Below are 14,312 nucleotides of genomic sequence, written 5' to 3'. Positions count from 1 at the left end.
TACAGGAGTTCGGGGAGCACTACCATTTTGAGCACCGTGACTCGGCCGGCGAGTGTTATGGGAAGTCTAGCCCAAATATGGAGTTTGGTATGGATAGTCTGTAATGAGGATTCGTAGTTATCTACATATATGGAAGTTTTGTCTCTGGAAACCAGGATTCCCAAGTATCTGATATGGTTAGGGGCACATCTCAAGCCATGCTTGTGTGTCGGACAGATAGTAGCCTGTGTCAGCGGAAAGATTTCAGACTTAGCGGTGTTAATTTTATAGCCTGAGTGTGTGGTGAAATCTTCTATCACTGTCAGTGTGAGAGCTAGGTTCCTTTCTCGCTCACGTATATACAATAGTGCATCATCCGCATATAGTGATATGGATTGGTAAACACCGGCCATCTTTATGCCCCTCAGTTCTAGTTCCAGTCTGATCGCAGCCGCCACCGGTTCGATCGTGAGGGCAAAAAGGATGGGGGAAAAGCGACACCTCTGTCTAGTACCCCTGTGTAGAGTGAAGTGGCTGGATAGAGTGCGATTTGTTAGGACCCTAGCTTTGGGTGCGGTATGGAGCAATCTGACATATTGCTTAAAGTATGGGCCGAATCCGAATTTGTTAAGGACCTCGAACACGTATGTGCATGAAACCGAATCGAATGCTTTTTCAGTGTCTAATGATATAGCCACCGCTTGCACTTCCGGATTAATCTGTGCTATGATGCTAAATAGTCTATGTAAGTTTAAGGCTGTGGACCTCGTTGGAATGAAGCCGCACTGGTCGGGGTGTATTAGGGTGGTCATTTTGGGCAACAATCTGGTAGCAAGTACTTTTGTGTAGATCTTAGCGTCTGTGTTGATCAGGGAAAGTGGGCGATAGGAGGAGCGCTCATGGGCAGGGCGTCTAGGCTTCAACAATGTCTATAATGCACTATTTGAACTCTTTATTAAAAAATAATTAATGGGGGGCGACCCCCCAAAGTCCACTTGGTTTGGTTGGGCACCCTCGCTACGCTCGGCCCCTCATGCACATTTGTGACAAATATTTACACCCCTCCAATTAAATAATTAACCAGCCGTCACTTGCAAAAAATGTGCTAAACGGCTCTGAAATAAGTGCAAAAAGCATACTCTAACCCTCATCACATGCATATCCTGTCAACAGCCCCCCGCCCACATTTATGCTGGGGGCCAATGCCTATTTATGGGTTGGGTGGGTGTGCGTCCATTTTAGCCTGGCCTGCTTTATCACGCAGACCACGTTGCATGATTGGTAACTGACCTCTGGTGCGTTTTATTGTTTCACCTTCCAGGAAAGTCGGCAGCATTCTTTTTTTATATTTGGAAACTCATTTCCGCCTGACGGTTTCTGTATTTACAGTTCTTAGTAGCATGAAATGAAACCGGGAGCTCTGTTTTTAACAGGCACCTTTTTCTTTATATTTACAGAAAAGGATGGATTGCTATGGAAAATATCTAGCTGTCATTCTGGCCATGCTGTCTGTGTTCATTCACGTTCTACATTCTTATCCAGAGGAAAAATCTGTCATGCGACCCGGTAAGTCTCACATATCTAGAACAGAGGATACGTGGTGATCCACGTGTTCCGCGTGGACTCCAGTCACGCGGCAGGCGCTAGTCCTAACAGATGGAAGCTGCTGTGTACTGCTATGCTGTGACCTCTGTGTACAAACAAAGCCAATCCCCAAAGGTGAAAACCACAGCAGCAGAATTTCACATACCCACAGAAACAAGCATTGACACAGCCAATAGTTGTATCTTTTGTTTAGGGATTCGCCATTTGGTAGCTAGCACATGTTTTGGTTCTGCCATTGTTTACTCTCGTTCTCATATCACATGCCAGCTATTGCTAGGGTGTTTCAGTAATGCAGTCAAATGCCCCAGCACTTACTCATTTACCTAGAATTGCCATCGTACCTATGGTAGCGGGAGGATAGCTCAGGGGCAACACATTTGTCTTGGAAGCAACACAGGTTCGTAATGATATGCCCAGGTACTCACATCGCTGGGTTAGGAGCTGCAGAGTGTGCCCACCTTTCACACAGAAAGGGCAGACTCTGCTCTCCCCGTGCCCCTAGAACTATGTAGACAAGGTTTGGCATCGGGGTGTATCTTACTGGCCTGTAATACTTTGCAAGCGAAGGCATGCATGGAGTACAGAATGCTTTGCATGCAACACAGACTCCCGTGGATTTCCTCTGCCATGTACACGGCAACTGCTGACAATGAACTGCTATTCCATCAATCAGCCCAAACTAATGGGCGCTCTACTCGTCCGCCATCTTCGGTGTCTAACATCTTGACATCTGAGTCTCGGGAGGATAGCTCAGGGGCAACGTGCTTGCCATGTTCGATCCCCCGGTTCGTGCTTAGAATCCTCTGGGTATTAAGCGTTTTATAAAAAATAACATATCATATCATACTGCTGCACCTGAATCAAGCCTGTTTGCCTGATTAAAGGAGGCAGCTGTCACGAGTGCAGTAGCAACAGGAGTGTAGACCGTTCCTCTTCCCCACACCCCTCCTCCCCGGGCCTACACTCATCTGCCCCTTTGCCCATATCCCTTCCGTTCTTCCACTTCAGGTTATGTAGCATTTGAAATGCTCCTCACTGTTGTCACGCAAACTGAGGTTCCATTCATGTGAACTGTGGCGAATTGGGTTCAATCTGTTAAAACATTTTTTGCGATTGCATATTTGAAAATGTCAAAAATAATTAGAATAAAGAAATACGATTATTTACCAAAGAACGGGAGCAATCTACATAGATGAATTACTTGGTGCCACTCAGAAAAGGAAAAAACGAAAAAGACATTACGGTAAACTTCCTATGCAGACTATGCATTTGGTGATAGCGGTTAGAGGAATTCATGAATTTTTGCAGCGCTACATTGACTCTTGCAGATATAATGATTCATCGTGTCGCTCGATTCATTCTCTGCACCTAGGTCAGTTTTTGGGACAGCTCCATTGGCTGTTGTTGCTGGATTATTTATTTTTCGCAGCTAGAGGAAGGTCATTGTGTAACTGGACTCATTCATTTGCACAGCCACATTCTCTTTTTGCAGCTAGACTCATTCATTTGAAGCTCGATGAATTTGACTGTTGTACAGCTCGAGCAGCTTCATTAGCTCTGGCGGATCTGTAAAGCAAAGGGCAAGGAGGGCAAGTTAGTACTGAGCGGGAGAAAAGAGCAAGAGAGCTATGATGTGATGTTGGCAGCTTCAGTTCAGGTGACAACATTCACTGAGCATCTAGTAGATAGAGATCCTGGGATTCTTACTCTTTTGCCCAAAACACTCATTGATAGATTAGATACTAAATCATACAAGCTACTACGCCTTCGAACGTATGTGGTGTATCAGCATGGACCAGAAAACCCAAAGGCTCAAAAATCCCCTATGAGCGGTTTAGAGAAGAACTATAAAGACATTGGGGTCTATCCAATGCGCCTACCACTCAATTTCTATTACAAACATTGAATGTGAGTCCTTTGTTTTTCAAACTTGATATTTAATACATTATAGTATTCTCATAATGTGCTTGGTTTTACCAACACGTGTTTCGACCTTCACAGATTAGGTCTTCGTCAGGGCTTAGCATACTCTCAAAGATACATCCTCCACTTAATTCCAAACCCACTGGTTGATTGTTACTCTTCTCTAACCACAACTATACCTCACAAATGTTTTTCTAAGTACATTGACTTTGAGAAATTCGGGTTGCTATTGGAAACCTTCCAATTCTTGGATCCTATATTAAGCTCTTGATAGCTTGCATGCGCTGTCCTCGGCAGAATTCAATGTTAGTAACAGAAATTAGTGGTAGGTGCATTGGATAGACCTCTATGTATTTATAGTTCTTCACTGAGCATAGGTGTGTTTTTTGTTTGGTAGTCGCCACATGCTGTTGGGTGAGGCGATGTGGGGTTTGTTTCATTGTTGTGATGTAGTGAAGTGTGTGCGGTTTGTTGTGCTGTAGAGGTATGGTTGTGTTTAGTTCAGAGTTTGAGAGGTGTATGCGGAAGGGTGGGTTTTTAGTAGGGTTGGTTAGTGGCAGTACCCTTTCCTACCCATGGTGTTCTAAGTGCCGCCCATATCCCTTCACCTTTGGTGTGCCTCAATTACCACCCCCACAAGTTCCTCGAGGGGGATGTGTTCCATGTATCCTATGTTATGTTATGTTAAGTTAATGTAATTTGTAGAGCGCAACATTACCCCAAAGGTATCTTGGTGCTAGAGAGGGAGGAGAGTAGTGAGGAGCCAAAGCAGAGGAAACTAAAACAGGCATGTTTTAAGCACTTTCCCGAAACTCAGATGGTTAGACAGGTTTTTAAGTGTCAAAGGTAGGTCATTCCACATTTGAACAGCTACAACTGAAAAAGCACGTCCTCCAATGCGTGACCTATGAAAAATGGGAACCAACAGCAGGCCAGCAGGGGCTGAGCAACAAGAACGGGTAGGAGATAACGAGTAAATTAAGCCTGGAGATACTCAACCCCCTGTCCATGCAATGCCCCGTGTACTATGCAAAGATCCTTAAACTTAATCCACTGCATAACTGGGAGGCAATGAAGGGTGCGTAACACAGGGGAGATATGGGCCCCATAAAGAGACCCTGTGGCCACCTGGGCAGCTAGATTCTGAAGACGCTGGAGCCGTTGGAACATGCCATTGGGCTGTGCCAGATATAGGGAATTACAATAGTCGACTCTGCTCAACAACAAGGCAGCAACCACCGGAGGATGAAGAACAGCCGGTAGCATAGGAAGCACCTTCTTTAACGTTTTAAGGTGAAAATGACCAACCTTACATACAGAAGACACTTGATCATTCTTGGAAAGAGAGGTAGAGATAATTACTCAGAGATTCCTCACTTTGGTCACAGGAACTGGAAGGGCGAGCAGGGAAGGATGCCCGAAAGAAGACACCCAAAGAGTGCGATCAGGGGGGGCTCCTACCACCATCAACTAACCTTGTTCTCATTCAATTTCAACCAGTTGCGGCTCATCCACTCACCTACAGCAATCAGGCACTGATGGAGGCACAATGACACCTCAGTCCAGTTAAGATCTAACTATATCAGGATCAGGGTGTCGCTGGCATAGGAGAAGCATCTGAAGCTAAGGGAGCGGATGAGACAGATCAAAGACCAGATGTAAATGTTGGAAAGAATGGGTGACAAGACAGAGCCCTGCGGAACACTGTAGGGCAGGCGGAAGGAGCCAGAAAGAAAAGAAGCAAGAGACATCACCTGAGAGCGATCAGCCAAGAAAGAAGAGAAACATGCCAGGACCTGGCCCGAGATGCCAATTTGAGACAGGCGAGCAAGCAAGGTGGGGTGGACAACGGTGTCAAATACCGCTGACAGATCTAATAAAATCAGGGCACCCACCCCACCTGCATCGTCCATCTGTTCCGAGATTGGGACGCCTCTCTCTCCCCTGTTTCCATATTTGGCCCTCTATCAGTAGTCCAATTAAGTCGAACCCATCTCCCTCCACTATTTCCCCTTTGACCCTCTATAGGGAAGGATATACCCTAGGTTTCAAAAACCACCCCTCCCATTCAGGCGCCTCTCTTCTTCGCTGCAGTCCACTCCGGAGCAGCTAATGGAAGAACACCTGGATTTGAACACAGTAGCAGTGTGGAGACCCCTAGTACTGGCACACGGTGCGGCAGGGGGAAACATTGCCACATTTGAGACACAGGAGCAAGCACAAAACTCTTAGATTTGAGATACCTGGCAAGTGGGAAAAAACACCTAAATTTGAGCTATATCAGTACCATCAGTAAGCATAAAACACCTAGATTTGAGACACCCGGCAAGTGGGAAAACACGCCCAAACTTGAGACACAGCAGCAGGTAGAAAACACCTAAATATGAGATACAGCAGTAAATGGAGAACCACCCACAATTGGGACACAGAAGTGATTGGAAAACTACTTACTAGCTGGCTAACATCTGTATGCTATATTATGTAAAATAATAAGAGTGGTAGGATTTTAATGGAGTACAGTAAGTGAGTAAGTGCTGTACTCCCCACCCAGACGAATACATAATCTAAGCTAAATAATCAGTCAACAAAAATAGTAGATTAGAGTAGACAAAATAAAAGCTGATGTAGTAAAGTAAATGCTGGAGCATGACCAAAATTGTTACTGTAAATATCAGTATTAACAGGCTAATTTTCTTGAAGACAGGTAATCTGTCAGATTGCGTGGGCCCGCAACCGCTTCCACGATGCTCCCTCCTTCAGAGAAATTTTGCTCACTGATGGTGTCATGATGCAGTGTAAGGTGTGGAAACCTGGGCATTTTCAGGGTTCCTATGCCTTAGATCACATTGTGTGGTGGATGCGCCAGAATGATTGCCTTGCATGCATGTGTGAATGACAGTGGTGGTCTGTAATGGCACCCATAATTGGGGCTTTGCCTGCTCTTCAGCAATGCAAAAGAGTGGATCCAAGCCCCCTCTGCATTAAAATGGGATTTGGTTGCAGATGCTGACAGAGTGGGGAAATGCACTGTGCAGATTTCCCGCTTCACGCCCACTGTGTGCATAGAATCCCCCTCAAAATAGCACAGAGATGAAAAAACATGCAGAGACAAGTTCATCGCTCTGTGTCATTTTCCGGAAACCAAAATGAGGCTTTTAAGTGTTGAAGGCTTGTTTGAAATAGTTTGTGCTTTAGCAGTTTCCTACATTTCCTGTGGTCTTCCACCATTGTTGGGGAGGTGTGAAACCTTTTGGACCTTGGAATGAAATTGACTTTCCAACATGGCAGATTCTCTTGGCTGTGATAGCCTGAAGCTTCTTGCTGGGCAATGATCCCAGGCTTCTAGTAGGGCAGTGTTCGTGGATAAGTTTTACAGAGGTATCCTGGACCTTGCTCCCAGATGGCTCGGTGAAATATGCAGTAGGCATCGGTCTCTCCAGCCTGGATTTAAAAGGCACTGTTTTTGGATCTTCTAATTTCCTGCCGTTAATTCTGTGAGGGTTTCTTTGAGCCATCCAATTTGAGCATTACCTTCATCCATAGTATTCATTAGGATATCCTTAGGGTATTTGCTGGTATCAGGGTTTAGTCCCTTGGCTCTCTCAGAAGGAACCTCTGCAGTTGTACAGATGAAGTCAGTTGCTTCTCCAGGAGCAGTGTCCTCCCTCCTGTTTCCTGCTCCTCTAAATCAATAATCTCAGACAATTCAGCCATCTCCAGGCCTTGACAATTGTAACTGGATTTTGTCAGTGAGGTGACAGGATTTCAGCTACTGTGCTGCTGGCCGGTTATAGGTCAAAGGTTTGAAGCAAAAGGATCGAAATACAATAGGGTCGAATCAAAAGGACCGAAAACAAAAGGATCAATTTTTTTGGGCCCCCCCAACCCACTTTTTTGTGGTCAAAAACACTTTTTTTTCTATACGGAAACCCAAAAAAAAGATATATTTTAAAAAAAATCGACCCTTTTATTTTAGGTCCTATTGACTCGACCCTATGGCATTCGATCCTTTTGGATTCAAACCTTTAACCGGACACCCTGCTGGCCTGGTCTCTCTCAGGTTTCAGAACCACTATATAGGCAACTTATGTCATGAGGTTGCTCTCTGCAGTGCAACGGGTGAAAGGTTGCGTTCCATCGCATCCCGCAATATCACTTTGGGGTGGGGTCAAATGACATCACTTCCTGTGAGGTCACCAGGGGTCAAGGGTCCTGTGATGTCACTTCCGCTACCCCAGGCATTTTGGTGAAATGACGTCCCTGAATACCCATTATTTAGTTTGGCCGCATCAAGTGGTTGAGGACCACGAAATCGAGCTCTTCTGGTCTGCAATTATGAGGATTTATTCTGTTTTTCTGTAGATGTCCCCTTTTTCGTTTACGTTTGGAATGTGCTGCTTGTGTCTGACCATGGCTTTGAGCCCTGGCCTTCCTCCTCTTTGCAGCATGGGACTACTTTTTCTCTCCTCTCTCATCCTGCAGCTTGAGGCCTTATGTGATCTTTGGGATACTTACACTATGGTTTCTGCACACATATGTCGTGCTATGTTTCCTATAGGTTAGTTATATTTCGTCGTGCCAGGCTCCTTATGTGATCCTGTTGTTCCATAGGGTTAGCTGCCATAATCATCTGCAAGCTTGCTCTGCATCTCTTTGTTGCCATGCATTCAGCGTTTCTGCCTTTGCCTGATGAAAGAAATAATAAAAGCTTTTGACAGTATGCATATGTATATGTTCTCCGTCTACAGAACTGTGTAAGCATGTTCTTCGTGTATACAAGTGTGTGTTTGTGTACTGTTGTGCATGGTTGCAAGTGTGCTTCATGACTAACGTCGCTGTGTCATGGTGTCACTAATGATGTCAGCACAGTGGTTTTTCAGCATTAGTCAATGTCATCCCTAAAACTACTGTTGAAGCACCTGTATCCATAGAGACATTCACTGGATAAGATTTGAATGGCTGCTTGAGAGAGTATTTCTCTACATAGGTGGCAGTCACTGGTGCTCCTGGGGGCTGTCCGCATATTGAGTGATTTTGTGCATTCTTGACTCTTCGGGCCGTCATGTTCATGGGGACGAGGGAGGCATTCCTGGGACCCTCTCTTCAGCTGGCACACCACTGCAGGGGTCCTTCAACATGGTGATGTCCTGGGTACAGCTGTGGCTGGCAGAGAGGCAGATCTTGTTCCAGCAGCATGTTCGACCCCAATGGTTCCTCTGGATAGTTAAGGGACAGAGCTTACCTCTGCCTTAGACCATCTCTCTTCACCTCACAACTGGAGGACTTTGGAAAGGAATCCTCTCTCAACAGGATCCAATGAAATATTCAAGGCTTGAAGTCCAAAAGAGGATTCAAAGATGTGTTGTGATACCCCTTCTTTTAAAGGTAAAGGCCCACCGGTGATTGCACTGTGCTAGCATGCTTTAGGGGTTCAATCCCATCTCTTTAAATGAGTGGGCCTTGCCCTTCTGACATCACACCCAAAGTGCTTTGTGCTAGATCAAGTAAAGGGAAAGAGAGTGGCAGAGAGAAACAAGATGGTTGAACCTCCCCCAACTGTACAGCACACTCCCTCTCTAGACTTCTCCACCCCTTCACTTCTCAATAGATTCAAAGGTCAGTTTGGTGTGCAGCATTCTGGTGTCAGGCTACTCCTTTCCAATGGGTCTGCTCCTTTGATTCCTGGGACTAGGACAGTTCCTGTTGAGAGGCTGTCTCTGGAGGAGGGTGTTACCTAACCTCATAAAGAGATCGCAGAAAGGGCATGGCCATTCAGGTTCCTGTTCTGTCACTTGGCAGGAACAGCCTATCCACTCAGAATACACAACACCTTCCACTGCTGTTCTGGGTGACATGTGTGATATCAAATTGGATGCAGCTGCAATGATTATGAGCAGTGCCAAGCACCACACCCTAACTCAGGCAAGGTTTATTTCTATAGTTTACACTGCCACCAGCATGGGCTAGCCATAATCACAATATTCTGGCACAGAGTGCATATCTTAAATGTTAGCCCTGTGCTGCAGTGACTTTGGACGTCACTTCAGCTGTCAAGGGGACACGTGTGACCTGAACCTTTTCTGTGCCATTGTATGGCAGGTACTGCAATCAGGCTACCGATGAGCAGTGCACAGGTGTATACTATGCTTGCTGGTATGCAGCATTTCGCATTGGTATGACTTTTTTGGTTCACTCTCAGTATTTGCCCTCTCAGTCACAGCATGCAGCATTTCATCACAGTATTACTTTCTTGACTCATCATAAGAACTAGTACTCTGAGTCCCACAATTCAGTATCACTTCCAGTAAGTAATTTAAATCCCACCTTACAGCATATCTTTTACAAATGACTTTCTTAGCTTCCTCTAGGAACTTGTACTCTGATCCCCATCCTCCAGCATTTCCTGCGGTAATGCCTTTCTCAGTTTGCTCTATGAACTCACATACTGAATAGGAAGCATTTCTCATTAGATACACCTGCTCAGAATTCTCTCTGCCAAGGTGCTCTAGAGCCTATTACTCCAGCTCCCAAGACAAAGCTTTGTTTCTTGGATTGAGGTTTTGCCCTGGAGGACTCCTGGGTTGGAGTCGGGCTGGCTCAGTCTCACCTTCTTCTGCTTGGATCTGTCCCATTACCCAACTTTCAAGCACATCCGTTCAGGCTCTCCCTCTCTTCTTCATTCAGACCATTGTTGGCTTCTTTTCCCTACCCCCACTCTAACGACTGGTTCCATTAGTCTCTCACTCTTTCTTCACACTCACAGGCCTATAGCAATGATCTGGTTCTTTACCCCACCCTGCTCAGTCATCACAGGCTCCACATCAGTCATCTCGCAAGTCATCTTGTCTCTGGCCTGTCCTCGGATCTACCATGGTTGCTACGGCAGGAGGGTAGCACTTTTCGGTTCCCCCTCATTTCACTGAAGCATATTTGGCTCGCCCCCCACCACTCCAGACACAGCTTTTCTGAAGAACCAATTTGCTGTCCTCTGCTCTATGAAGGCTTTTTAGCCACTGCAGTGCCACAGGTCAGATCACCTCTCCGCAGTCAGGGATAACTGACTTCCAAGTGAGTTATCCCTGACTGCGCTATCACAGTAAGGAAGTGCTATCACATAGCATTGTACACTACAAAAATATGGTTACAATATCACTATATTGTGATGTACATTTCATACAAGAATGGATGGCCAAATTTATTGTTTAGATCAGTGTGTATAGGCCCATATTATCAAAATACTGTGAATGCAAGCAGACGTCCATGACCAAATGATAATGATGTGTTATTATATAGCACTTACGCTTAAGCGCTTTATATAGAAAAAATATACACCCAATATCACCCAACCTGTGTTGGTACTCATTTATCGACCTCAGAAGGATGAAAGGCTGAGTTGAGGCGTTTAAGAACAGACTATATCAGTGACTCACCCCCTGAAGTGTGCCTGAAATAAACCTTTAATGAGTCTAGCAATTATTGTATAGAATTCCAGAAAGACACATTATTTGGTATTCCTAATCTTTCTTATTAAGTGTCAGTGCTGAAAGTGTTAGACTTGTGTCACTCCTTTTCTTCTTTTTTTAAGGGGCTTTAACAAGAAAGCCAGCCACTCTAGAACTAAAGAGCCACATGGTGCTGGCCACAGCCCATGAGCTTGCATTACAAATTTTTTTTTATAAAATTCTATTTTCTTTTCTAGAGGTTGCAAGGTTGACCACAGAGGTCGCAAGGGAGACCTCAGAGGTCGGAGTTGCGACTGCTGGCGACCCCTAAATGACGTCCCTGTGGGTATTCACCCTCGGTGAGAAGACAAACAGTTCTCAGCACCACAGAAGTGAAGTGAAACATGAACAAGTTAACAACATTGCAACATGGAGAGCACTCTCACAGGCAAAAGTGGTACTGCTATTAGATACATCGGGTACACACTGTAATTTGTCGCCACCTTGAAGAGGTGCACAGAGCGCTGAGACCAGTTCCAGCCAATCAGGGGACAGAAATCCAGGGGTGGGTGGCAGGGGGCAAGGGCCAATGTAAATCCTGCGACCCTGCACCAATGTAATAGATAGTTTCTTGGGGAAGGGGCAGGCCAGCCACCTGACATGGTGGGGCCAATTGAGTAAGATCTATAAGGGCAATCCATAGTGCATACCTATCCGAGCACTCAACCAAAGGTTATAATAGGTTTTTCAGGGAGGTTGTGACTCCATTCAGTATCAAAAAAGGTCCACACAAGTTTGGAAAGTGTGATTCTGGAGATTGTTAAATGTCCTGTATGATCCCTGTCGGTTTTTGTAATAAACGACAGTTCTAACTTGCCCTTGGCTGAATCCTCCGTGTGTTCTGGGGGCAGGGTTGTAGGGCCCTTAGGATCTGAACGGGTGAGTTTGTAGTAATCCCCTGACCTCTGGCATAGCAGACCTCACCAACACAGCCTGCTCTGTGTTTGTGAGCACGAGAAAATGACATATTTGTCCGTGAGCCTCTGGATTGGGACTCACAGCATTCTGAGAGCCAAGACAACTGTTTTTGCCATTAACTGCTTGGAGCTGTGTTTCAAGAACTGTTTGACCATTCAAACCACCAGGACCTTCCAGTGCTACCTTTTGCACTCTCCAAATCTTTGAATCCCTCACACAACGCCAAGACTTCTGGTTTTGTGCTGCCGGACCACCAAGAAATGCAAACAGTTATTATTGACTGCTACCTGGTCCCCATGATCCATTTTTTGGCCCTAAAGACTAGGTAGGTAACCTATATTCCTTTTGCACCCCAACAACATATCTTTTTAAAGAACATTGTGGTTATTACTTGCCTTACACCCCTGATTCATTACTCAGAGTGCTAAATCTGGCTATCTTTGCTTATTATGTGTTCTTTCCTCAGGGGTGGGTTTTGTGTAGTGTTTTCTAGTTAGTTATTATTGTACATGGTGTGTTTAATGAAAGTATTTATATTTTTATAGAGCCTTGATTGGACATTCCTTTATTTTGGACTGTTCTACTTCGCTTTTTGGGTTGCTACGGAACCACATTCATACCCCTCTTGAGAGAATAGCCTTCCCTCAGTTCACGTTACCACAAAGGCGACAAAGGTATAACTCTTTCTTGTGCCTGCTTTACCTATATGATTGTGTTGGCACTTGGTTTGTAGAGGTGGGAGGGTTAAGTGGGTATTTTAGCCTCTACTTATCTTTGTACTCCTGCAGGGCAGAAGTCAATTCGCTACACAAAGATCTTCGATTGTGGGATGCCACTGGATCTGAGGGCATAAATATAGGTGGACTTCTCAGACCAAAGCATTATCATTTACATAATCTGTATGTTCAGAACAAAACCTCTTCAACTCTTTTAAAACCTTAAGTGTTAAATTCCTTTCTTCATAAGAAGGGATTATGTTGGTTAGACATTACAAAACCTAAACCTTTTTCTAGTCTGTCTTTCTCAACTTTGCTCAGGACGTAGTTAGATTGATTGACTACAGGCATCAACCACATGTCACTCGCTGAGGTTCCTCGTCAGTCCTTTCTGCTCTTTTGCCCTTTCCTAAAAAAGATGATGGCTCATAGACATTGTTCCACCTTCAGCTGTTTCCATTTCCTTTGTTGCCCATCCTGCCTCTCTATTTTATTATCTTGCCCATTTTTCTCCCCTGAATCCTTATCTGCCAATGAATGTGTTAGGTTTCTTATCTGCTGAGCTCTGAGGTATCCATGTCCGATATATGTGATTGGCCCCTACTGTGTACCCGTCTTTTATTTTTTTGGGTTTTTCACCTTTGTTGGTACAGTGTAGTGTTTTGGTGTAAGCACCTTCTGCGTTGGGGTATACTCTTGTGTGGCTGAATGTAGCAAGACTTTCTTTAGTATTTTGTTTCTCTCGCCCGTGGTGTAATCCTTACATTCTTTAATTTCCTTCTTTAACGTACTTAGGTGATACTAGTTTCCTAATATGCTCTTCTTTCTTGGTTAATACTTAAAAATTCTGTTTGTTGACCTCCTGGGTTGTATCTGTTATAAGAAGACGCCATTTTCTCCTGCATTTGTTACCAGTACCTCTTCATGTAGCTCATTGTTAGATATTTTCTAAGAAGAGGCGTGGTTCATTCCGAATTATAAACCCTCTGGCAGCAATTTTCCTCGTAGGCACTCCCACATAAGAGAGCCATGCAGCTCAGAAGGATTGCTGTGATTACAACGAAAATAAATAAATCGAGAACGAAAAACTCCAGTTTTTTTTCTTTTCGGTCATTTCAATGCAAGTATATGCGGGGGGAGACCCCCACCCCTCCATACTCCCCCCATATTAATTATAACCCAAACCACCCACCACATATATGTGTGTTGAAATTCGGCTTAAATCACTCAAGGTTTTCGTCCTCAATGTTTTCTGCCGCGCAGCATTCAACGTACACCGCTCAGAACATATCAGGGTTTTTCAATTCAATTTCTGCATAAAAATAATAAAACATGTTTAGCACTGCACAAAGCTATTGATGCTGTGATGTAGGTCAACAGAGACAATAGAGAATATTTTGTACAAATGAACATGCAATAAAGAGTCTTTATGTTGGTGACATCATATACCTACTACCGCGGTCCAAGGGGATTGATCCTGGTTCTTTAGATCAGCTATTGGAACGTGCATTCTGGGAACTCTGACAGCACCTTATCCTGACATTACAGGGAATTATATGTATGGAGACCTTTCTTTGCTGCACATTGTTGGCAGAGTCTTGTGTGCTGAGTGTAACTCTCTCTAAGTTGATGGGATCCCATTCTCACCCTGTGGCGCAAGGCTCTGCTT

General features: G+C 44.7%; 1 protein-coding gene across 1 annotated transcript in view; it reads left to right on the top strand.

Moving 5' to 3' along the window:
• Window positions 1–1,384: 1,384 nt before the first annotated feature.
• CGA (glycoprotein hormones, alpha polypeptide) overlaps window positions 1,385–14,312 on the top strand; it is a 37,215-nt gene continuing 24,287 nt past the window's right edge. The window contains exon 1 of the mRNA XM_069605017.1: window positions 1,385–1,545. Coding sequence (XP_069461118.1) covers window positions 1,443–1,545 — 103 coding nt within the window. The 5' untranslated portion in view covers window positions 1,385–1,442. The remainder of the gene's footprint in view (window positions 1,546–14,312) is intronic.

Source organism: Ambystoma mexicanum, chromosome 4p (genome assembly GCF_040938575.1).
Source record: "Ambystoma mexicanum isolate Mex_15411 chromosome 4p, UKY_AmexF1_1, whole genome shotgun sequence".
Classification (NCBI taxonomy): Eukaryota; Metazoa; Chordata; class Amphibia; order Caudata; family Ambystomatidae; genus Ambystoma; species Ambystoma mexicanum.
The sequence above is the reverse complement of the archived record's forward strand: the minus strand, read 5'-3'. Positions and strand labels throughout refer to the sequence as shown.